General features: G+C 35.6%; 1 protein-coding gene across 1 annotated transcript in view; it reads right to left on the reverse strand.

The window, feature by feature from the left end:
- LOC149808382 (uncharacterized) overlaps positions 1–27,084 on the reverse strand; it is a 425,114-nt gene that overhangs the window by 355,587 nt on the left and 42,443 nt on the right. The window contains exon 2 of the mRNA XM_089968015.1: positions 19,161–19,289. Within this exon, the coding sequence (XP_089824141.1) occupies positions 19,161–19,289 (129 nt within the window). The remainder of the gene's footprint in view (positions 1–19,160; positions 19,290–27,084) is intronic.

Genomic DNA, 27,084 nt, shown 5'->3' on the forward strand with positions numbered 1-27,084 from the left:
GTAGGGCATGGCTGGCCCTGTGTTTCATAGTCCTCTATGTAGGCCCAAGTAGGGCATAGCTAACCACATGTTTCATAGTCCCCTTATGCAGGCCCTAGTAGGGCGTGTTTGATCCTGTGTTTTTTAGTCCCTTATGCATGCCCTAGTAGCGCATGACTGACCCTGTGTTTCATAGTCCATCATGTAGGCTCTAATAGGGAATTGCTGACCCCATGTTTTGTAGCAATCCATTTAGGCTCTAGTAGGGAATTGCTGACCCCATGTTTTGTAGTCATCCATTTAGGCTCTAGTAAGGAATTGCTGACCCCATGTTTTGCAGTCATCCATTTAGGCTCTAATAGGGAATCGCTGACCCCATCTTTCATAGTCATCCATTTAGGCTCTAGTAGGGAATCGCTGACCCCATCTTTCGTAGTCATCCATTTAGGCTCTAATAGGGAATTGCTGACCCCAGGTTTTGAAGTCATCCATTTAGGCTCTAATAGGGTATTGCTGACCCCAGGTTTTGTAGTCATCCATTCAGGCTGTAATTGGGAATTGCTGACCCCATGTTTCATAGTCATCCATTTAGGCTCTAGTAGGGAATCGCTTACGCCATGTTTTGTAGTCATCCATCTAGGCTCTAATAGGGAATTGCTGACCCCATGTTTTGTAGTCATCTATTTAGGCTCTAAAAGGGAATTGCTGACCCCATGTTTTGTAGTCATCCATTTAGGCTCTAGTAGGGTATTGCTGACCCCATGTTGTGTAGTCATCCATTTAGGCAATAATAGGGAATTGCTTACCCCATGTTTTGTAGTCATCCATTTAGGCTCTAGCAGGGAACTGAAGACCCCTTGTTTTGTAGTCATCCATTTAGGCTCTAGTAGGGAATTAATGACCCCATGTTTTGTAGTCATCCATTTGGGCTCTAGTAGGGTATTGATGACCCCATATTTCAAAGTCATCCATTTAGGCTCTAGTAGGGAATTGCTGACCCCATATTTTGTAGTCATCCATTTTGGCAATAATAGGGAATTGTTGTCCCCATCTTTTGTAGTCATCCATTTAGGCTCTAATAGGGAATTGATGACCCCATGTTTTGTAGTCATCCATTTAGGCTCTAATAGGGCATGTCTGTGTTTTGCAGTCCCCTATGTAGAACTTTTTTCTATTGTATGTTACTGATTGAGACAAAGGCTTTTCTAATTTTGTTACAAAATATATGATATCAATTTCAAATTTATGTACACTATCATTTCAGCAATAAAACAAGCAATACATAAAACTTTTGTATGCAATTTTTCCATGAAGCTTACTTGTCCATTTGTTTGCAATTTTTCCTTAAAACTTACTTAGGCATTTGACTGCCTATATTTTTTGCCTTTAAGAGAAAATAAAGATCCATACCTGCCACAACAATATAAAGTAGGTATATTGGCTTGCACATTATCCCGGGTACACTTAAATAAGGGAGCAGCGTATAAACTCAATGGCTACAATGGATGGCTTTATAATGAGGAGTGTTCAATCATGCATTTCATTATAAGTTGTCTCATTATAAGGTGGTATGCTCCATGGCAACATTATACTGAGGGAGTACCTAATGCTTTCTTTCCAAGTTTTTCCTTTGGATTTTATCCTCCATTTTGTCCAAGACATTGCACAATTTTCTATCATCATACACAAATGTTACTCATTTAAGACAAAAAATAACACTGCTTTAAAGGAAATAAAGGTTGATTATTTAAATAAGTAAGCAAAATAATGTTCTACTTGACTGATAATCTATTACCAATAATCAATTAGTAAATGTGTGCAGTCATCTATAACACAACTAATTAACTGTCCATTTTCCTACTGAAACCAGTGGGCACAAAACACAGACATTACCATGCAACTAAATCCTTTCAGGCAAAAGTCATCAGACAAAATGCTCTTTAATCCTGGCTCAAGTGTTAAGCTTAAAGTTAGAAGATAAACCAAAAGAGATAATCCTTTTGACAAAACTGAAATTTACCATATCAGGTATCTATTTATGAAGGTAATTTATGGTTTATTCCTGACAGGAAATGTTTTGGGATATCATAATTTATGTTCCATTCTTGACGGCATATGTTTTTAGATGTATCAATATTCAGGAACCATGGCTTGGGATGCCTTCCTAGATAAGACGGTGAAAGGAAATCAGCCCTCAGTGTAAGCTTGATGTCACTGGTGTTAAAGCAGCAATGTCTTCTAGCCATTCAGTAGTGGACACAATACAGCTGTACATGAATAAACTATCAGATGGCAGAGACAACAGTAATCTGATGGCAGACAAAATAGTAATTGGATGGTGGATATAACAATAATCTCAATGACTATCTTGACTAGAGATTATGAGATAATGTTATTCAGTCTTTCTGTATTTGATCTATAATCACAAAAAGTACTTGTGTGGAGATAACTGGGTCCCTGTGCGTTCTTTAGTTCAGAGGTAACATAAAATCATAGTCCTACATTACAAAGGTAGCTCACAACCAATCCATCATTATACAGGTATATTGGAATTAGTGTCCATCAGTTCAGGGTCATCTTAGAATCAGTGTCCATCAGTAAAAAATTAACTTAGAATCAGTATTTATCAATATAGAGGTAACTTAGAATCCGTGTCCATAACTACAGAGGTAGCTTAAAATCAGTGCCCATAATTACCAGGGTACCTTAGAATCAATGTCCATCATTAAAGAGGTTGCTTAGAATCAGTATCCATCATTACAGAAGTTGCTTAGAATCAGTGTCCATCATTACAGAGGTTGCTTAGAATCAGTGTCCATCATTACAGAGGTTGCTTAGAATCAGTATCCATCATTACAGAGGTTGCTTAGAATCAGTATCCATCATTACAGAGGTTGCTTAGAATCAGTGTCCATCATTACAGAGGTTGCTTAGAATCAGTGTCCATCATTACAGAGGTTGCTTAGAATCAGTATCCATCATTACAGAAGTTGCTTAGAATCAGTCTCCATCATTACAGAGGTTGCTTAGAATCAGTGTCCATCATTACAGAGGTTGCTTAGAATCAGTATCCATCATTACAGAGGTTGCTTAGAATCAGTGTCCATCATTACAGAGGTTGCTTAGAATCAGTATCCGTCATTAAAGAGGTTGCTTAGAATCAGTGTCCATCATTACAGAGGTTGCTTAGAATCAGTGTCCATCATTACAGAGGTTGCTTAGAATCAGTATCCATCATTACAGACGTTGCTTAGAATCAGTGTCCATCATTACAGAGGTTGCTTAGAATCAGTATCCATCACTAAAGAGGTTGCTTAGAATCAGTATCCATCATTACAGAGGTTGCTTAGAATCAGTGTCCATCATTACAGAGGTTGCTTAGAATCAGTATCTGTCATTAAAGAGGTTGCTTAGAATCAGTGTCCATCATTACAGAGGTTGCTTTGAATCAGTGTCCATCATTACAGAGGTTGCTTAGAATCAGTATCCATCATTACAGAGGTTGCTTAGAATCAGTGTCCATCATTACAGAGGTTGCTTAGAATCAGTATCCATCATTAAAGAGGTTGCTTAGAATCAGTATCCATCATTACAGAGGTTGCTTAGAATCAGTGTCCATCATTACTGAGGTTGCTTAGAATCAGTATCTGTCATTAAAGAGGTTGCTTAGAATCAGTGTCCATCATTACAGAGGTTGCTTAGAATCAGTGTCCATCATTACAGAGGTTGCTTAGAATCAGTATCCATCATTACAGAGGTTGCTTAGAATCAGTGTCCATCATTACAGAGGTTGCTTAGAATCAGTATCCATCATTAAAGAGGTTGCTTAGAATCAGTATCCATCATTACAGAGGTTGCTTAGAATCAGTGTCCATCATTACAGAGATTGGTTAGAATCAGTGTCCATCAGTTCAAGGGTATCTTAAAGGTACACTACTGTATAATATGAAAAAATATAAAATTCCAGAAAACTCCTAAGGTGTGTTATCTTGATTAAACAAAACCTTCTGCCATTAAAGCAAATGCCAAACATTTTGACTTTCTGCCCATTATAGTACATGTCAAACATGTAGACTTTCTTCCCCATAAAGTACATGTCAAACATTTGGAGTTTCTGCCCCATAAAGTACATGTCAAACATTTGGAGTTTCTGCCCCATACAGTACATGTCAAACATTTTGGACTTTCTGCCCCATAAAGTAAATGTCAAACATTTGGAGTTCCTGCCCCATAAAGTACATGTCAAACATTTGGACTTTCTGCCCCATAAAGTAAATGTCAAACATTTGGAGTTTCTGCCCCATAAGGTACATGTCAAACATTTGGACTTTCTGCCCCATCCAGTAGATGTCAAACATTTGGACTTTCTGCCCATTATTGTACATGTCAAACATGTAGACTTTCTTCCCCATAAAGTACATGTCAAACATTTGGAGTTTCTGCCCCATAAAGTACATGTCAAACATTTGGAGTTTCTGCCCCATACAGTACATGTCAAACATTTTGGACTTTCTGCCCCATAAAGTAAATGTCAAACATTTGGAGTTCCTGCCCCATAAAGTACATGTCAAACATTTGGACCTTCTGCCCCATAAAGTAAATGTCAAACATTTGGACTTTCTGCCCCATCCAGTAGATGTCAAACATTTGGACTTTCTGCCCCATAAAGTAAATGTCAAACATTTGGACTTTCTGCCCCATACAGTACATGTCAAACATTTGGAGTTTCTGCCCCATAAGGTACATGTCAAACATTTGGACTTTCTGCCCCATCCAGTAGATGTCAAACATTTGGACTTTCTTCCCCATACAGTACATGTCAAACATTTGGACTTTCTGCCCCATAAAGTAAATGTCAAACATTTGGACTTTCTGCCCCACACAGTACATGTCAAACATTTGGACTTGCATATATAATCCAAGTAAAACTTCCAGATTTGAAAAGTAGTGACATCATTTTTGAGTTCTATAAATAACACACAAGAATAATGAATACATATTCAATTATCTGCAGCTGTTACCTTAGAACCTCATGATTCCATGAAAACATAAAACTAGTCAAGATGGCCATCCCAGAAGAAGAATTGTTCTTTGTGGAAAATACAGATGGGGCTAGTCTGATGAAGAAGACAGTAATAATAAAATAATATAGAGTTGGACATTTCCAACTCAACGGAAAATGGTTCAAAAAAGTAAGTTGATACAAGAGAATGAGTGGCATATACAAACACTAGATTATTAATGAGGAGGAACTGATATGCATTCAATATAAAGACTAAACTTATTATTACTGGAAATAGCGTGAGAGTGAATGCATAAATAAATACTGTTATCCTTGTGACCTTTAATTAAGTGCATGGCTGCAGTGCATGCTATCTACATAACTAGAAACCATTTCTAACATCATTAATATTGCTTGTTACAAAGAGCTGTTCCTGTTAAACCACAATGCAGATGCTTTACTCAATATTTCTTTACAGTGCATTGAAAGACTGCAGATGCATTCAGCAGAGTGCAGCACACTGATGAACTGCAGATGCATTCAGCAGAGTACAGCACATTGATGGACTGCAGATGCATTCTGCAGAGTACAGCACATTGATGGACTGCAGATGCATTCTGCAGAGTACAATGCATTGATTGACTGCAGATGCATTCTGCAGAGTACAGCACATTGATGGACTGCAGATGCATTCTGCAGAGTACAGCACATTGATGGACTGCAGATGCATTCTGCAGAGTACAATGCATTGATTGACTGCAGATGCATTCTGCAGAGTACAATCCATTGATGGACTGCATATGCATTCAGCAGAATACAGTGCATTGATTGACTGCAGATGCATTCAGCCGAGTACATTGCATTGATGGGCTGCAGATGCATTCAGTACAGTATCATACTTCATGAACTTCTTTTACTTTATATTCTTTATTCATTATCATTTTTTTCCCTCACATATCACATCACATAAAGGACTTTTAAAACCAACCAAACAAATTATTCAAACAGATAAGCAGGGACATGGCATTGATTCTCATAAAGATAGGACATATGCATTGGGCTCTTAGATCCATGTGGGCATGCTTCTCCTGGATCACAACCTGGAAACTGTTGAGATCCCTAGTCAGTAACCATGTAAATCTGTAAGTATGGAGAACAAATAAACTATCTGCTAAGGGACCACACAATTATTTTCACAGAGGAGGGAGCACCATGGATTTATTTTCAAACTGGAATTTCTTTTGTATTACCTCACGATTGTTTATCCTATTCAACTAATATATGTGGATATAATATGTCCTTTTTTCACAAATTAGAGCAAGATTTTGTTTAAAGCTATCTGAAGGCTGTAAATTTGCAGTGATGGGTTACAGTATTCCACCCTGAAAATGAAATGGGCAGTCCTTGAGAGTAATGCAAACAGGGGGAACATACGACCAAAAACAAAGTATGTGTGCCCATGTTTTTCACTGCCAACCAGTGCCATAGAAAATACACAAATTTTTGTTTTTTGCTAAACTGAGCAAAGTTTAACCTGCAGATTACTTTTATTTTTACTGTTATTTCAATTGAAGCCTAGTGAGCCATACATGCTTCCTTTTAGAGTAGGTTTCCTTTACCCTTGATAATTCCCTTTATTTTTTGACATGGAGTCAAGAGTTATGACCCATTTTAATATTTCCATCATCATCCATATATCATGCCATAAAGTTGGATGGATACAAGATTTACTTTTTCTATCAGTCTGTGGATCCATATATGCCTGTGGATCCATTTATGTCTATGGATCCATATATGCCTGTAGATCCATTTATGTCTATGGATCCATATATGCCTGTGGATCCATTATGTCTTGTTAATTCATGTTAAAACTCCTATACAGCATCACTTACAAACATTTAACTTGCACTATTGGTGAATTTGGGATGAGTGTGTGTTTGTACCACATAAATAAACAGATAGAGGGATCATCATTTTCTTTTATTTAATGAGAGAGAGAGAGAGAGAGAGAGAGAGAGAGAGAGAGAGAGATGTTATAACATAAACTTTCATTTGGTAAAACTTGGATATGACCCCATTACACAACAAATTACTTGCTTTATCCAATGCTCTAAAACTGCATATAAAAAATTCTTTACTCCAATGAGAAAATATAATAATGTATTAAAATGATTTCATCCCACTGGTGACAGAAGCACATGGTCTTTTATTATCACATAAATAATATGAAAGCATCAACATTCACTTTCATCCCATTTACACCTCTTTTTTGATAACTATTTTGATTTGTCACATGATGATATTAACATAGTGAAGCTCTATTTTTAGACAAGGAAAGCCCTACCTGTGATTTTCAACTTTATCAGAGGGAGTGCAAACTTAATTTACATTTTTTTTACATTTTGGATCAAATGGAGAAAATGAAAGCAAATTAAAAAATTTGAAAATGTGTGCAGTACAGCCCCTATAATATCAGTATCCATCATTACAGAAGTAGCATATAATCACTGTCCAAGAACAGCTTAATACCAGTGTCCATCAGTAGAAGGACAGCTCAATACCAGTGTCCATCAGTACAAGGACAGCTTAATACCAGTGTCCATCATTACAACGACAGCTTAATACCAGTGTCCATCAGTACAAGGACAGATTAATATCAGTGTCCATCAGTACAAGGACAGCTTAATACCAGTGTCCATCAGTACAAGGACAGCTTAATACCTGTGTCCATCAGTACAACGACAGCTTAATACCAGTATCCATCATTACAATGACAGCTTAATACCAGTGTCCATCAGTACAAGGACAGCTTAATACCAGTGTCCATCATTACAACGACAGCTTAATACTAGTGTCCATCAGTACAAGGACAGATTAATATCAGTGTCCATCAGTACAAGGACAGCTTAATACCAGTGTCCATCAGTACAAGGACAGCTTAATACCTGTGTCCATCAGTACAACGACAGCTTAATACCAGTATCCATCATTACAATGACAGTTTAATACCAGTGTCCATCAGTACAAGGACAGCTTAATACCAGTGTCCATCAGTACAAAGCACAAAGGACAGCTTACAATCAGTGTCCATCAGTACAAGGACACCTTAATATCAGTGTCCATCAGTACAAGGACAGGTTAATACCAGTGTCTATCAGTTCAGGGTTAGTTTAATACCAGTGTCCGTCATTACAGAAGCAACTTAGGATTTCCTTGGTACAAGGGCAACTTACTACCAATAAATTAGTCAGTGTCCATCAGTAGAAGGGTGGCTTAGTACCAGTGTCCATCATTACAAAGGTAGATCAGAATCAATGTCCATCAGTACAAGTGTAGTTTTGAACTGGTGTCTATCATTAATGAATTTAGCCTAAAATATGTGACTCTTGGAGCTGATGTCAAAAATAAAACTATACAAGTCCCCTTGATGAACCGCAAACACTTCTGATAAATACGTACCCACCTGTCTGCCATAGCAAATATTAAGGATGATGAATTTCACCTCTGCCACATCAAACAATTCTTACAAATCAGAGGTAGGTGACACAGATGTTAAGGTCGGTGCCTGACAGCATTAAAAGTCATAGCTACCATCAATGTCTGCTTAGAAGAACCACCTAATGCTTACCTGTTTAAACCAATATTGGCTGTTGTTTGATCAATCTGTTGATCCAAACTTAAAACTTTCATAAAGATGTACCTTAAACATGACATGGCACTATAGACTATGATCTGCAGGTTCAGGCCCTACTCTTCAATCTAGGTCACTATAAACCATAATCTGCAGGTTCAGGATGTCCTAATGTTCTAAGTCACTATTGACCATTATCTGCAGGTTCAGGTTCAACTCTTCAATCTAGATCACTATCACTATGGTCTGCAAGTTCAATATCTACTGGTGGATCTAGATGCACTACAGACCATGATCAGCAGGTTCAGTACGTATTGTGGATCTAGGTCTGTACTAATCACATAAGAGCTTTTTTTTGAGGTATATACTTAGTAATATTTACATTTCCAGTTTGAAATGGATGACACCTGAAATGGATACTGAACTGTCATGTCAGATTCAGGTATAAGTATGATTATGTGTCTCATATTCAGATGAAATTATTGTAATTTGTAGCATAACAAAATGGTCTGTCCTCTGGCAATGAAAAGATCACTCTGGTATTAAAGAGAGTGCAAACTTTTTACACACTTATACATGGATCTTAAGATGTATCAAATAAAAACTTCACATAATGAGTACTGCATAATACTCATGTACAAGTGGAAGACCCTGATCTAACATCACATAATGAGTATTGCATAACACTCATGTACAAGTGGAAGACATCAAGACCCTGATCTAACAAATGTGCCAGCTAATCAGGACTCTTGACTGCTCCAAACAAACTACATAGACCATCACTGGCAGGAACAAGATTTGACAGCAGATCTGGGTCTGTGCAGTTTGCAATTTGACTTGACTTATAAGTAAGTATATACTGTACATTTCTGAAGGCGACAGCTCTAGCCTATCCCTATTAATATCCCTGCTGCCTTTGAGTCCAGGTCATATCTCAACAGTTTTATCATATATCTAATGCAAACATGCTAGAAAAAAAAAATCGGTTATTTCTGAAAATTTCATGGAGGTGAATTATTGGTCACATAGTGGTTGTCACGGCCATGCACATTTTTCTGATATATAAGGTATCTGCCCAATTTCCATTCCAGATATCCACCATAATACTTTCATCACAGGGTTTTATCACCAACATAAAAAATGTTATTAAATTCAATCAAATTAAGGTGCCTCAGTCTGCTCTCAAGCAAACGATGACAGTCACAGCAATAACAGTTTGGCTGGACTTGAATGAAGGACTTAAAAATGTCCACTCATCTGCTAGTCCAGCTGAATCGTAGATGATGAGTAAGGACAAGTACTGAACAAACAGAACTTAAGCAAATTCAAGGTAAGACCCTTATTTTCTTTATTCTGATTTCCTACTGCTGAAACCATCACTGATATTTTACAAAACTGAAATAATTCTACATTAGCCACCATAGTGGCCATGTTGGATATCAGATAATTATCATTGTCCTATAGGCCAACTAGACACCAAAATTATGGCCATATTGAATATCAGATAATTATTATTGTCCTATAGGCCAACTAGACACCAAAATTATGGCCATATTGGATATCAGATAATTATCATTGTCCTATAGGCCAACTAGACACCAAAATTATGGCCATATTGGATATCAGATAATTATCATTGTCCTATAGGCCAACTAGACACCAAAATGATGGCCATATTGGATATCAGATAATTATAATTGTCCTGTAGGCCAACTAGACACCAAAATGATGGCCATATTGGATATCAGATAATTATCATTGTCCTATAGGCCAACTAGACACCAAAATGATGGCCTTATTGGATATCAGATAATTATCATTGTCCTATAGGCCAACTAGACACCAAAATGATGGCCATATTGGATATCAGATATTTATCATTGTCCTATAGGCCAACTAGACACCAAAAAAGAATCTGGTGAAAACCAGGCTGATATGACTTTCCATGAGAAACAACTATAGTATACACATTGTGTTTTATGGACTGCCCTTTCAATCTTGTGGTCATGGACAGAAGGGTAGGGATTAGGTACCTAATGTGAGTAGTTGAAGTCCACTCAGCCTGGTGGATTTCCCCCAGTCTAGTGGACTTTGGCTCTATCTTATGGAAGTCCATCACAGATTTTATTGCAGCTATAGATCGTTTTATGGCAGCAGTAATAACAAACTCAAGACAAATGATGGAAGATGGACAACAGTAATAACAAACTCAAGCCAAATGATGGAAGATGGACAACACTAATAACAAATTCATGCTAACAGACAAATGATGGAAGATGGACAACAGTAATAACAAACTCAAGCTAACAGACAAATGATGAAAGATGGACAACAGTAATAACAAACTCATGCTAACAGACAAATGATGGAAGATGGACAACACTAGTAACAAATTCATGCTAACAGACAAATGATGAAAGATGGACAACAGTAATAACAAACTCAAGCTAACAGACAAATGATGAAAGATGGACAACAGTAATAACAAACTCAAGCTAACAGACAAATGATGAAAGATGGACAACAGTAATAACAAACTCATGTTAACAGACAAATGATGAAAGATTGACAACAGTAATAACAAACTCATGTTAACAGACAAATGATGAAAGATTGACAACAGTAATAACAAACTCATGCTAACAGACAAATGATGGAAGATGGACAACAGTAATAACAAACTCATGTTAACAGACAAATGATGAAAGATTGACAACAGTAATAACAAACTCATGTTAACAGACAAATGATGAAAGATTGACAACAGTAATAACAAACTCATGTTAACAGACAAATGATGAAAGATTGACAACAGTAATAACAAACTCATGCTAACAGACAAATGATGGAAGATGGACAACAGTAATAACAAACTCATGTTAACAGACAAATGATGAAAGATTGACAACAGTAATAACAAATTCATGCTAACAGACAAATGATGAAAGATTGACAACAGTAATAACAAATTCATGCTAACAGACAAATGATGAAAGATTGACAACAGTAATAAGAAACTCATGTTAACAGACAAATGATGGAAGATGGACAACAGTAATAACAAACTCATGTTAACAGACAAATGATGAAAGATTGACAACAGTAATAACAAACTCATGTTAACAGACAAATGATGAAAGATTGACAACAGTAATAACAAACTCATGTTAACAGACAAATGATGAAAGATTGACAATAGTAATAAGAAACTCATATTAACAGACAAATGATGAAAGATTGACAACAGTGATAACAAACTCATGTTAACAGACAAATGATGAAAGATTGACAATAGTAATAAGAAACTCATATTAACAGACAAATGATGAAAGATTGACAACAGTAATAACAAACTCATGTTAACAGACAAATGATGGAAGATGGACAACACTAATAACAAATTCATGCTAACAGACAAATGATGAAAGATGGACAACAGTAATAAGAAACTCATGTTAACAGACAAATGATGAAAGATTGACAACAGTAATAACAAACTCATGTTAACAGACAAATGATGAAAGATGTACAACAGTAACAACAAACTCAAGCCAAATGATGGAAGATGGACAAGAGTAATAACAAATTCATGCTAACAGACAAATGATGAAAGATTGACAACAGTAATAACAAATTCATGCTAACAGACAAATGATGAAAGATTGACAACAGTAATAACAAACTCAAGCTAACAGACAAATGATGGAAGATGGACAACAGTAATAACAAACTCATGTTAACAGACAAATGATGGAAGATGGACACCAGTAATAACAAACTCAAGCTAACAGACAAATGATGAAAGATGGACAACAGTAATAAGAAACTCATGTTAGCAGACAAATGATGAACTGCTGTTGCTGCTGTTGTAGGGTTTAATGCCATTTTTCAGCACACGATAGGCTATACATGGCGGCCAGTATTAATGGTGAACAAATGATGAAAGATGGACAACAGTAATAACAAACTCATGTTAACAGACAAATGATGAAAGATGGACAACAGTAATAAGAAACTCATGTTAGCAGACAAATGATGAACTGCTGTTGCTGCTGTTGTAGGGTTTAATGCCATTTTTCAGCACACGATAGGCTATACATGGTGGCCAGTATTAATGGTGGACAAATGATGAAAGATGGACAACAGTAATAACAAACTCATGTTAACAGACAAATGATGAAAGATTGACAACACTAATAACAAACTCATGTTAACAGACAAATGATGAAAGATGGACAACAGTAATAACAAATTCATGCTAACAGACAAATGATGAAAGACGGACAACAGTAATAACAAATTCATGCTAACAGACAAATGATGAAAGATGGACAACAGTAATAACAAACTCATGTTAAAAGACAAATGATGAAAGATTGACAACAGTAATAACAAATTCATGCTAACAGACAAATGATGAAAGATGGACAACAGTAATAACAAATTCATGCTAACTGACAAATGATGAAAGATGGACAACAGTAATAAGAAACTCATGTTAGCAGACAAATGATGAACTGCTGTTGCTGCTGTTGTAGGGTTTAACGCCATTTTTCAGCACACGATAGGCTATACATGGCGGCCAGTATTAATGGTGGACAAATGATGAAAGATGGACAACAGTAATAACAAACTCATGTTAACAGACAAATGATGAAAGATGGACAACAGTAATAAGAAACTCATGTTAGCAGACGAATGATGAACTGCTGTTGCTGCTGTTGTAGGGTTTAACGCCATTTTTCAGCACACGATAGGCTATACATGGCGGCCAGTATTAATGGTGGACAAATGATGAAAGATGGACAACAGTAATAACAAACTCATGTTAACAGACAAATGATGAAAGATGGACAACAGTAATAAGAAACTCATGTTAGCAGACAAATGATGAACTGCTGTTGCTGCTGTTGTAGGGTTTAACGCCATTTTTCAGCACACGATAGGCTATACATGGTGGCCAGTATTAATGGTGGACAAATGATGAAAGATGGACAACAGTAATAACAAACTCATGTTAAAAGACAAATGATGGAAGATGGATAACACTAATAACAAACTCATGTTAACAGACAAATGATGAAAGATTGACAACAGTAATAACAAACTCATGTTAACAGATAAATGATGAAAGATGGACAACAGTAATAACAAATTCATGCTAACAGACAAATGATGAAAGATGGACAACAGTAATAACAAACTCATATTAAAATACAAATGATGAAAGATTGACAACAGTAATAACAAACTCATGTTAACAGATAAATGATGAAAGATGGACAACAGTAATAACAAACTCATGTTTACAGACAAATGATGAAAGATGGACAACAGTAATAACAAATTCATGATAAAGACAAATGATGAAAGATGGACAACAGTAATAACAAACTCATGTTAAAAGACAAATGATGAAAGATGGACAAGAGTAATAACAAATTCATGTTAACAGACAAATGATGGAAGATGGATAACACTAATAACAAACTCATGTTAACAGACAAATGATGAAAGATTGACAACACTAATAACAAACTCATGTTAACAGATAAATGATGAAAGATGGACAGCAGGCCATCCAATAAGCATTTCAAGTCTAAGACCAGTACAGTAAAAATGATATATAATTTACAGTTTTATGTTCAGAAGGGCAAGTGACAATTTATATTTTTCAAGACCTGTCAGGGCTTTCTGAGAGTTTGTACTACATTATGATAGACAACCTTTCGTGACTTTACTTGGCAACAACCAACCATATGATTCAATTTTGTCTGAAGCTGATGGTTTGAAACGCCAAATAAAGGACAACAGGAGTTGCAAACATCATCATTCAGACATTGTTTATGCTTATCCACCTTTATTTATTTGATTGAGACATAAAGCTGCATATAACCAACATAAAAAGTTATGTCTTCACAATTATATAACAATTCCTAAATGTTGCTAATATGGGGTTCAAACATAGAACCTTCCCTGTGCTACCATTTGGCTCTCACAGCTGAGGTATTCCAATCAATGTCAAGGTACAAAAACATTTAACAAGTCTATTGTTTTTTTCGAAGATATAGTACTTGTGTCTAAATCAACTATAAGCACACAAACCCTATCTAGACCAAAGGTCACACAAACCCCATCCAGAATGAATGCCACACAAACCCTATCTAGACTTAAGGTTACACAAACCCCATCCAGACTGAAATTAACACAAACTCCATCCAGACTGAATGTCACGCAAAACCCATTTAAGCTGAAAAGCACACAAACCCATCCAGACTGAATGTCAAACAAATGCTATCCAAACTCAATGTCACACAACCCCATCCACTCAATGTCACACAAACCCCATCCACACTCAATGTCACACAAACCCCATCCACACTCAGTGTCACACAAACCCCATCCACACTGAATGTCATACAAAACACGTCCAGACTGAATGTCATACAAACCCCATTCACACTGAATGTCACACAAACCCCATCCACATTGAACGTCATACAAAACACATCCAGACTGAATGTCATACAAACCCCATTCACACTGAATATCACACAAACCCCATCCACACTCAGTGTCACACAAACCCCATCCACATTGAATGTCATACAAAACACATCCAGACTGAATGTCATACAAACCCCATCCACACTGAATATCATACAAACCCCATTCACATTGAATATCACACAAACCCCATCCACATTGAATGTCACACAAAACACATCCAGACTGAATGTCATACAAACCCCATCCACACTGAATATCATACAAACCCCATTCACATTGAATGTCACACAAAACATCCAGACTGAATGTCATACAAACCCCATTCACATTGAATGTCACACAAAACACATCCAGACTGAATGTCATACAAACCCCATTCACATTGAATGTCACACAAAACACGTCCAGACTGAATGTCATACAAACCCATTCACATTGAATGTCACACAAAACACATCCAGACTGAATGTCATACAAACCCCATCCACACTGAATGTCATACAAACCCCATTCACATTGAATGTCACACAAAACACATCCAGACTGAATGTCATACAAACCCCATTCACATTGAATGTCACACAAAACACATCCAGACTGAATGTCATACAAACCCCATTCACATTGAATGTCACATAAAACACATCCAGACTGAATGTCATACAAACCCCATTCACATTGAATGTCATACAAAACACGTCCAGACTGAATGTCATACAAACCCCATTCACATTGAATGTCACACAAAACACATCCAGACTGAATGTCATACAAACCCCATCCACACTGAATGTCATACAAACCCCATTCACATTGAATGTCACACAAAACACATCCAGACTGAATGTCATACAAACCCCATCCACACTGAATGTCATACAAACCCCATTCACATTGAATGTCACACAAAACACATCCAGACTGAATGTCATACAAACCCCATCCACACTGAATGTCATACAAACCCCATTCACATTGAATGTCACACAAAACACATCCAGACTGAATGTCATACAAACCCCATTCACACTGAATATCATACAAACCCCATTCACATTGAATGTCACACAAAACACATCCAGACTGAATGTCATACAAACCCCATTTCCACTGTATGTCATACAAACCCCATTCACAATGAATCTCACACAAAACACATCCAGACTGAATGTCATACAAAATTCACTCAGACTAAAAGCACACAAACCCCATCAAGTCTGAATGTCACACAAATGCCATCCAGATGGAAAAGCACACAAATGCCATCCAGATTGAATGTCACACCCATCCAGGCTGAGACTGAACGTCACACAAACCCTATCCCGACTGAAAAGCACACAAACCCCAGACAGACAATGTCTTGAAAACCCATCCAGACTGAATATCACACAAAACCCATCCAGACTGAATGTCTTGAAAAGCTGAGATTGTGACCCAGTTTTGTTGCACAGCACAGTTACTTTTCTTGTGTTACCAAGATGCCCTTACACCCCAGCCAATATTCCTAGCTACATCCAGGTACAATATTTAAACATTCTTTTCTTTTGTGATACAGTCCTCATAATAAATCAACCATAAGCATGCAAACCTCATTAAGCATGCAAACTCCATCCAGACTGGTCTATCAGAACTATAAGCCAAATCTGTGTGTGAAAGTGTTTTAATAATTTGGAGGTCAGGCATAAAACTTGTAGCCTTCCTAATACTTGTCAGTTGCTCCACCCTGCAAACTATCCAAGCTGAGTTTCCAAGATACCACTACTTCTGTGACACAAGTTTATAATTTTCAAAGATCTTGAAATTACATAAAACACCATATTTAAATTCAAAATCCTGCAAAGAGGTTTGAGTGACTTAGTTTTGATGTGTGAAATAGGTTAATCCTATGATGTACCCTTGGTGTTTAGTTTGATGGAAATATGTGATAAGGTAATGAAATTGTGTTAGCTCATGGAAAGTAGGTCACATTGACCAAGTTTTGCTGCACAACAGAAGCTCATTTGAAGATCAACATAAAATAAGTTTTATACCAACAGGTGCAGTAGTACAAAAATTACAGCATGGAAAGTAAGGATGGACACAATGTATTAAGTAATTTTTAGACAATACTGGAAAGCAGGTCACGGTGACCAAGCTTTGGTGTGTGACACATGTTCAGACTTTCACTTTAATTTTGGTGACAACAGGTTAATGGGTATTACAATCAGAGCACAGCCATACCTTTCAACCAATATTTCACAAATCCTGGATAGTAGGTTACTGCAACCACATTTTCTTGTGATACACAAGCAGTCTAGGTTTGATGTCAAAAGGTCTAATAATATAGGAGTTACAGTCTGGACAAGATGGAACCAGACAATTTCTAGGTAGTCATCAATAAATTTTAGAAAGTAGGTCACTGTACCAGTTCAGTATTGGTGCACAGGGAATACCATTGCTATTATGTACCATACAAATAACTTTGATGGCAAAATTTTAACCAGGGTGACTACATGATATTTAACCAATTTCAAATACATGAAAAAAGTAGTCATTGCAACCTAGGTTTGGTGTGCAACACATGTTCATCACAATATGTACTCAAAGTGCAAGTCTGAAGCCAAGAAAGAAGAGCTAGTAGCACAGAAGTTGCAGACCAGATGAGAATATTGATTGATGTATGAACAAAGTGAATCCAACATACTGCCTGCTTCTCCAAAATGGAATATAATTAAGTGCGAAATCTGAGTAATTTTATTGATATTTAAATTTCAGTTACTTTCCTCTTTTTTACACTTGAAACTTCCAAGTCCAAACAGACTGTCACTTTCTTATGTACAAATCAGGAATTTCTATTCACTAACTCAGTTCCGTTATATTCTCACAGTATAAACTGCAACATAAATGACATTTAACAAGAGTTAAAATTAGATAAAACTTTTTACACTTGACACTCTAGATCCTTGATCTTTCTTATCCAAACTCTACCAAAAACTAAATCTAAAAAGCCTATGATACCCTGTGGAATCTTACTTTTTCTTACGTAGCTGCAATGGGAATGTAGCAGTAAATATCTCTGACTGGTACTGATATAAAATGCTATTACAAATTAGCCCACTGCCCTCCTTTCGACACATATTTCTTTAGTAATATTTATGAGGGGAAAGTATTTACACTGGTGAAGAAAAGTTTTCTTTATGAGGTAATGGCCTAACCTGTATCACCTGGAGAAACACAGGCCTGCATTATCATAATAACCACAGTCCAGGCAGAAATGTTAATTACAGTTTGTTATACAAGCGCAAGTCATTCATTACATGTTTCAGCAGCAACTGTTTAACCATCTCAATGCCAGTCCAGTCAATAGATTTAAGAAGGGTAGATATTTAAATAAGGGCTTTTTACATATACATAATTAATGCAATTTTTTAAAAAAAAAACTGAGATTCTAAAGTGATCATATTCCACTTTTCCTGAAACTGAAATAATCTTTATTTTTCAAATGCAGTTTGGTTTGCAAAACTAAAGGCAGTACCTTCATAAGGACAGTTATGTGCTGTCTCTGGCACTCAAAAGAATCTCAAAGTATTTAAGATCATGACTAGAATTTAAGGCAAACAAAACACAATTTATTTTAGCTCCATGTCATGAAATACCAAGTTTCCTTTAAAAATCTTGATCCCTAATGAAAAAAATCCCACTCTGACATGAGCTTACATTTTCCATGGGTTGTTCAAAAGAAATCTGAACCTATTAACTTCAGTTTTCTGACCAGAAAGAGATTCAATATAAACTCAATGCACATTTATAGATCAGCTCAACCTAATTTTTTATAGTCCAGATTACTACCACATGATGCAAGTAGGACCAAAGTCATCATATTTCATTGATAAAGGACTTTGCTGCCACCACAGCTATGAGTAATACCTCACCTTGTGTCTATAGTCTTTTATCATGATTTGCAGTCATTGCTAATGTTTGTGTTGCTGCTATTACATGTATTTTTTAATTTTGCTGCTGTCTTTCTTGTTACTGTTTCTAAGGTTTTGGTTTCCTTACCTTCACGTCAGTTGGTTTATTTTCTTTTTCTCTCTGACCTCTACATGGTTGCTTTGACCTTGCTGAAACTGGAATTGGAATCCCTGACCTATTTGATCTCTCCATGTCAAAAGCCAATGCAGTGGAAACCTGTACAAATATATTTTAAAATTGTTACTTCCTTCAAGGTCAGCAATTGCAGGACCATTTAATTTCAATTCTATAACTTTTAATGTATAATTTACTCAGCCCTTTGGTGTCTGTAATTCTATAGCTTTTATTGCATAATTATTCAAATCCTTAGGTGTCTATAATTCTATAACTTTTATTGTATTAGCTATTCAATCCTTTGGTGTCTATAATTCTATAACTTTTATTGTATTAGCTATTCAATCCTTTGATGTCTGTAATTTGATAACTTTTGTTGTAAAACTACTCAATCCTTTGTTGTCTGTAATTTGATAACTTTTATTGTATTAACTATTCAATCCTTTGATGTCTGTAACTCTACGAGTTTTACTGTATTAGCTATTTATTCATAGGTGTCTGTAATTCTATAACTGTCACTGAATTACTATTTAATCCCTAGGTGTCTGTAATTTTATAACTTTTATTGTATTAACTATTCAATCCTTAGGTGTCTGTAACTCATAACTTTTTATTCAGGAATGAGATATAATGGTGAAAAACTCCAGAATTGTTTAATATTCCTGAAACGTGCTTGAAAGTTATTTTACAAACACAAAATATCCAAAAACATCTGAATTATCACTAATAATAATGAACAGCACAAACTATTCACTAATAATAATGAACAGCACAAACTATTCACTAATAATAATGAACAGCACAAACTATTCACTAATAATAATGAACAGCACAAACTATTCACTAATAATAATGAACAGCACAAACTATTCACTAACAATAATGAACAGCACAAACTATTCACTAATAATAATGAACAGCACAAACTATTCACTAATAATAATGAACAGCACAAACTATTCAAAACTGTTATCCAGTAGAAACTGATATTAGCAATCACTTACACTGTTAACATTTTTCAATGTACAGAACAGATTTTCAAAATACTATTGATATGTAGCACAAATAAACAATATGAAAAGGAATATTACTTATTTGTAACACAAATCTTAATAAAATATATAAAAAGGAAATGATGTTATATTTTTATATGGAGAGGAAATGATGTTAATATTTATATATGGAAAGGAAATGATGTTACATTTTTATATGGAAAGGAAATGAAGTTACTTTTTTAATATGGAAAGGAAATGATGTTACATTTTTATATGGAAAGGAAATGATGTTACATTTTTATACTGAAAGGATACATGTTATATTTTTATATGGAAAGGAAATGATGTTTTATTTTTATATGGAAAGAAATGATGTTATATTTGTATATGGAAAGGAAATGATGTTACATTTTTATATGAAAAGGAAATGATGTTATATTTTTATATGGAAAGGAAATGCTACATTTTTATAAGGAAAGGAAATGACATTATATTTTTATATTATTATGTATATCAATAATTTATATAAATTGTATTCATAAATGTAAGTTGTAGTGATTATCTATAGCTAAATTTGTTTTCGTGTGTAGGTTCTATTTGAATAAGTCAAGAGTGACAAAACTACATAGGATCCATAAATAGCTAAGATCAAATTACTAATAATAATATTAGTACTAAACATGTTGACAAGTTTGGGGTAATTTCTCATTTGCTGGTGTGGTCAGGTGCATTCTTGGAAGAAATTAAGTAATTTCCCACTGGATGGGTTAGGTCAGTTTTTTTTTAATGCTGTGGGATATTTGCAAATAGTCATGTAGGAGTAATACCAAAATGCATTTTGCCTCTTATGCCTGTTTATAAGTACAGGAAGCTGGACAATTTTGGTTAGTCTTATTTCTTATGTTCGTGTTACAGCGTCAGTCTTCAGACATATTTAAATATGTGTTTAGATATTTTTATAGATGAACCATTTGTTTGGATTATTCACTGGAACTACAACATGCTCATTGGACTAACATATTATTCTAGGACCAATGTAAATTGTTCAAAAGAGTTATGGACAATACCCTTATGATATTATGATAGATCAGGACTGTTGGCAGACCAGTGTATTTGAGGATCTGAAATTCATTCGCAACATTCAATTTTTTGGGGACTTGAAAAGAACTTTCTAGGAATATTTTGGATTCAATTCATAATACTGTAAGTTCCTTTTACATTTTCAGTTTATAACTTTGATAATGAAATTATTTGTTAAACTTTACAAAACTTACTTATTCCTCTTACTTAGTTTATGACCATAGAGTCAACAATACTTACATAAGGCAATTATATTATATTTTTATATGGAAAGGCAATTATGTTATATTTTTATACTGTATTAAATGATGCTATATATTTGTATGGAAAGGAAATGAGGTTAATTATTTTAAGATTGAAGAAATGCATTTAAAGCAAATATTAAGTACTCCATGTAACCAATGGACAAAGGGAGGTAACTGATTCTTGATTACTGACCCCTTGGAAACTTAGAAATCAGTCATATGCCACCAATACAAGTAGGTAACAAACAATTAAGGCAATTATCCTGTAAATATGAACAATTTGGGCAATTATCCTGTAATTATTGACAATTAGGGCAATTATCCTGTAATTATTGAGGATCAGGGCAATTATCCTGTAATTATTTACAATTAGGGGAATTATCCTGTAATTATTTATAATTAGTGTAATTATCCAGCAATTAAGATAATTATCCTTTAATTATTAACAGTTAGCACAATTATCCTGTAAGTGTTAACAAAACAGCATGAGTTTGATCAAATTGTTATTCTATTTTTATCCAAGTAAAACAACTGCCCAAGTATGAACAGATCTGTTCTCACAGAATTTACTGGAAGATCAAGGACTACACTGTTAATTTAATATCACAAAACAATTTAGATAGACTCTCAGTGAATGCACTGGAAGATCAAGGACTACACTGTTAATCTAATATCACAAAACAATTTAGATAGACTCTCAGTGAATGCACTGAAAGATCAAAGACTACACTGTTAATTTCATATCACAAAACAATTTAGATATACTCTCAGTGAATGCACTGAAAGATCAAGGACTACACTGTTAATTTAATATCACAAAACAATTTAGACAGACTCTCAGTGAATGCACTGAAAGATCAAGGGCTACCCTGTTAATTTAATATCACAAAACAATTTAGATATACTCTCACAGAATTTACTGGAAGATCAAGGACTACACTGTTAATTTAATATCACAAAACAATTTAGATAGACTCTCAGTGAATGCACTGGAAGATCAAGGACTACACTGTTAATTTAATATCACAAAACAATTTAGATATACTCTCAGTGAATGCACTGGAAGATCACGGGCTACCCTGTTAATTTAATATCACAAAACAATTTAGATATACTCTCACAGAATTTACTGGAAGATCAAGGACTACACTGTTAATTTAATATCACAAAACAATTTAGATAGACTCTCAGTGAATGCACTGGAAGATCAAGGACTACACTGTTAATTTAATATCACAAAACAATTTAGATATACTCTCAGTGAATGCACTGGAAGATCACGGGCTACCCTGTTAATTTAATATCACAAAACAATTTAGATATACTCTCAGTGAATGCACTGGAAGATCACGGGCTACCCTGTTAATTTAATATCACAAAACAATTTAGATATACTCTCACAGAATTTACTGGAAGATCAAGGACTACACTGTTAATTTAATATCACAAAACAATTTAGATAGACTCTCAGTGAATGCACTGGAAGATCAAGGACTACACTGTTAATTTAATATCACAAAACAATTTAGATAGACTCTCAGTGAATGCACTGGAAGATCAAGGGCAACCCTGTTAATTTAATATCACAAAACAATTTAGATAGACTCTCAGTGAATGCACTGGAAGATCAAGGGCAACCCTGTTAATTTAATATCACAAAACAATTTAGATATACTCTCAGTGAATGCACTGGAAGATCAAGGACTACACTGTTAATTTAATATCACAAAACAATTTAGATAGACTCTCAGTGAATGCACTGGAAGATCACGGGCTACCCTGTTAATTTAATATCACAAAACAATTTAGATAGACTCTCAGTGAATGCACTGGAAGATCAAGGACTACAATGTTAATTTAATATCACAAAACAATTTAGATGTACTCTCAGTGAATGCACTGGAAGATCAAGGATGACCCTGTTAATTTAATATTGCACAATATAATCTGGACTCCAGATGTAGTCCCACAGAATGCATTGGAAGATCAGGGACTATCATTTTTATTTAATATCACACAATGTAAACCCATCTGTACTCTCACAGAATGAACTAGATGTACTTTCATGCAATGTACTGGAATATCAGGGTGTATGCTGTTCTATCACATGAATCACTGTAGATTCATGTCTGCTGTTAGAGCAAAGAATGGAAGATTACCGTGGAGTTTACCCTGTTCATTTACTATCACAAGAAACAAAGCAGATATAGATCAACCATGACAGAATGCACTGGAAACCAAGATCCATGTTGCTCACATTGGAAACCAAGACCCATGTTGCTCACACTGGAAACCAAGACCCATGTTGCTCACACTGGAAACCGAGACCCATGTTGCTCATTTAAAATCATAAGAACAAAGTAGACCAAGATCTGCTGGTGCATTATACAATGGTAAGACAAGCTTGGATGCACAGGGACATTAGGTGCATTATGCATTGATAGGACTAGCTTGGATACACAGGGACATTAGGTGCATTATGCAATGATAGGACTAGCTTGGATACACAGGGACATTAGGCACATTATGCAATGATAGGACTAGCTTGGATGCACAGGGACATTAGGTGCATTATGCAATGATAGGACTAGCTTGGATACACAGGGACATTAGGCACATTATGCAATGATAGGACTAGCTTGGATGCACAGGGACATTAGGTGCATTATGCAATGATAGGACTAGCTTGGATGCACAGGGACATTAGGTGCATTATGCAATGATAGGACTAGCTTGGATACACAGGGACATTAGGTGCATTATGCAATTGTAAGACAAGCTTGGATGCACAGGGACATTAGGTGCATTATGCAATGATAGGACTAGCTTGGATGCACAGGGACATTAGGTGCATTATGCAATGATAGGACTAGCTTGGATGCACAGGGACATTAGGTGCATTATGCAATGATATGACTAGCTTGGATGCACAGGGACATTAGGTGCATTATGCAATGATAGGACTAGCTTGGATGCACAGGGACATTAGGTGCATTATGCAATGATAGGACTAGCTTGGATACACAGGGACATTAGGCACATTATGCAATGATAGGACTAGCTTGGATGCACAGGGACATTAGGTGCATTATGCAATGATAGGACTAGCTTGGATGCACAGGGACATTAGGTGCATTATGCAATGATAGGACTAGCTTGGATACACAGGGACATTAGGTGCATTATGCAATTGTAAGACAAGCTTGGATGCACAGGGACATTAGGTGCATTATGCAATGATAGGACTAGCTTGGATGCACAGGGACATTAGGTGCATTATGCAATGATAGGACTAGCTTGGATGCACAGGGACATTAGGTGCATTATGCAATGATATGACTAGCTTGGATGCACAGGGACATTAGGTGCATTATGCAATGATAGGACTAGCTTGGATGCACAGGGACATTAGGTGCACTATGCAGTGGTAGGACTAGCTTAGATACACAGGGACATTAGGTGCATTATGCAATGATAGGACTAGCTTGGATACACAGGGACATTAGGTGCATTATGCAGTGGTAGGACTAGCTTAGATACACAGGGACATTAGGTGCATTATGCAATGATAGGACTAGCTTGGATACACAGGGACATTAGGTGCATTATGCAATGATATGAATAGCTTGGATAGACCAAGACATTAGGTGCATTATACAATGGCAGGACTAGCATGGATGCACAGGGACATCAGGTGCATTATACATTAGTAGGACTAGCTTGGATACACAGAGACATTAGGTACATTATGCTTGGATATACCTGCAATAAGGTACACTATTCAATATCGGGCCTGAATAAGATACATTTGCAGTTAGGTATATCATACAATGGTAGGTCTGACTTGGATATACTTGCAATTAGGTACATCATACAATGGTAAGTCTGGTTTGGATACACTTGCAATTAGATACATTGTACAATGTAGGTCTGGCTTTGATACACATGCAATAAGGTACATTATGTAATGGTACATCTGGCTTGGATACACCTGCAATAAGGTACATTATACAATAGTAGATCTAAATTTGGATATACATGCAATTAGGTACATTATTCAATGGTAAGTCAGGTTTGGATACATTTGCAGTTAGGTAAGTTATACAATAGAATGTGTAGCTTGGATACACTTGCAGTTAGGTACACCATACAATGATATGTCTTGTTTGGATACACTTACAAACAGGTTTCATTATACAGTGATTAATCTTATTTCAATCAAGAATTGAGGATATAATATGGAAGTCATGATAGTTCAGTTTACACAGGGGGTCAACAGTTTGATAACAGTGTGGGATAGCTCAGATTATCTGCTTGAATGTGTCCTAGGGAAAGTTACTTCACTTCCATTTCATGATGCAACCAATGCTGTGCCTCAAGTGTTCTTAAATACTAACAATACAACTGGCTATAACAGTGTTCTTAAATATCAACAATACAACTGGCTATAACAGTGTTCTTCAATATCAACAATACAACTGGCTATAACAGTGTTCTTCAATACCAACAATACAACTGGCTATAACAGCGTTCTTCAATACCAACAATACAACTGACTATAACAGTGTTCTTAAATACTAACAATACAACTGGCTATAACAGTGTTCTTCAATACCAACAATACAACTGGCTATAACAGCGTTCTTCAATACCAACAATACAACTGACTATAACAGTGTTCTTCAATATCAACAATACAACTGGCTATAACAGTGTTCTTCAATACCAACAATACAACTGGCTATAACAGTGTTCTTCAATACCAACAATACAACTGGCTATAACAGTGTTCTTAAATATCAACAATACAACTGGCTATAACAGTGTTCTTAAATACTAACAATACAACTGGCTATAACAGTGTTCTTCAATATCAACAATACAACTGGCTATAACAGTGTTCTTCAATATCAACAATACAACTGGCTATAACAGTGTTCTTCAATATCAACAATACAACTGGCTATAACAGTGTTCTTCAATATCAACAATACAACTGGCTATAACAGCGTCCTTAAATACCAACAATACAACTGGCTATAACAGCGTCCTTAAATATCAACAATACAACTGGCTATAACAGCGTTCTTCAATATCAACAATACAACTGGCTATAACAGCGTTCTTTAATACCAACAATACAACTGGCTATAACAGCGTTCTTCAATACCAACAATACAACTGGCTATAACAGCGTCCTTAAATATCAACAATACAACTGGCTATAACAGCGTTCTTCAATATCAACAATACAACTGGCTATAACAGCGTTCTTTAATACCAACAATACAACTGGCTATAACAGCGTTCTTCAATACCAACAATACAACTGGCTATAACAGCGTTCTTAAATAACAACAATACAACTGGCTATAACAATGTTCTTCAATACCAACAATACAACTGATTATAACAGTGTTCTTCAATACCAACAATACAACTGGCTATAACAGTGTTCTTAAATACTAACAATACAACTGGCTATAACAGTGTTCTTCAATACCAACAATATAACTGGCTATAACAGCGTTCTTAAATACCAACAATACAACTGGCTATAACAGCATTCTTAAATAC

This window comes from Sinohyriopsis cumingii, chromosome 1 (genome assembly GCF_028554795.1).
Source record: "Sinohyriopsis cumingii isolate HCF-2022 chromosome 1, ASM2855479v2, whole genome shotgun sequence".
Taxonomy (NCBI): Eukaryota; Metazoa; Mollusca; class Bivalvia; order Unionida; family Unionidae; genus Sinohyriopsis; species Sinohyriopsis cumingii.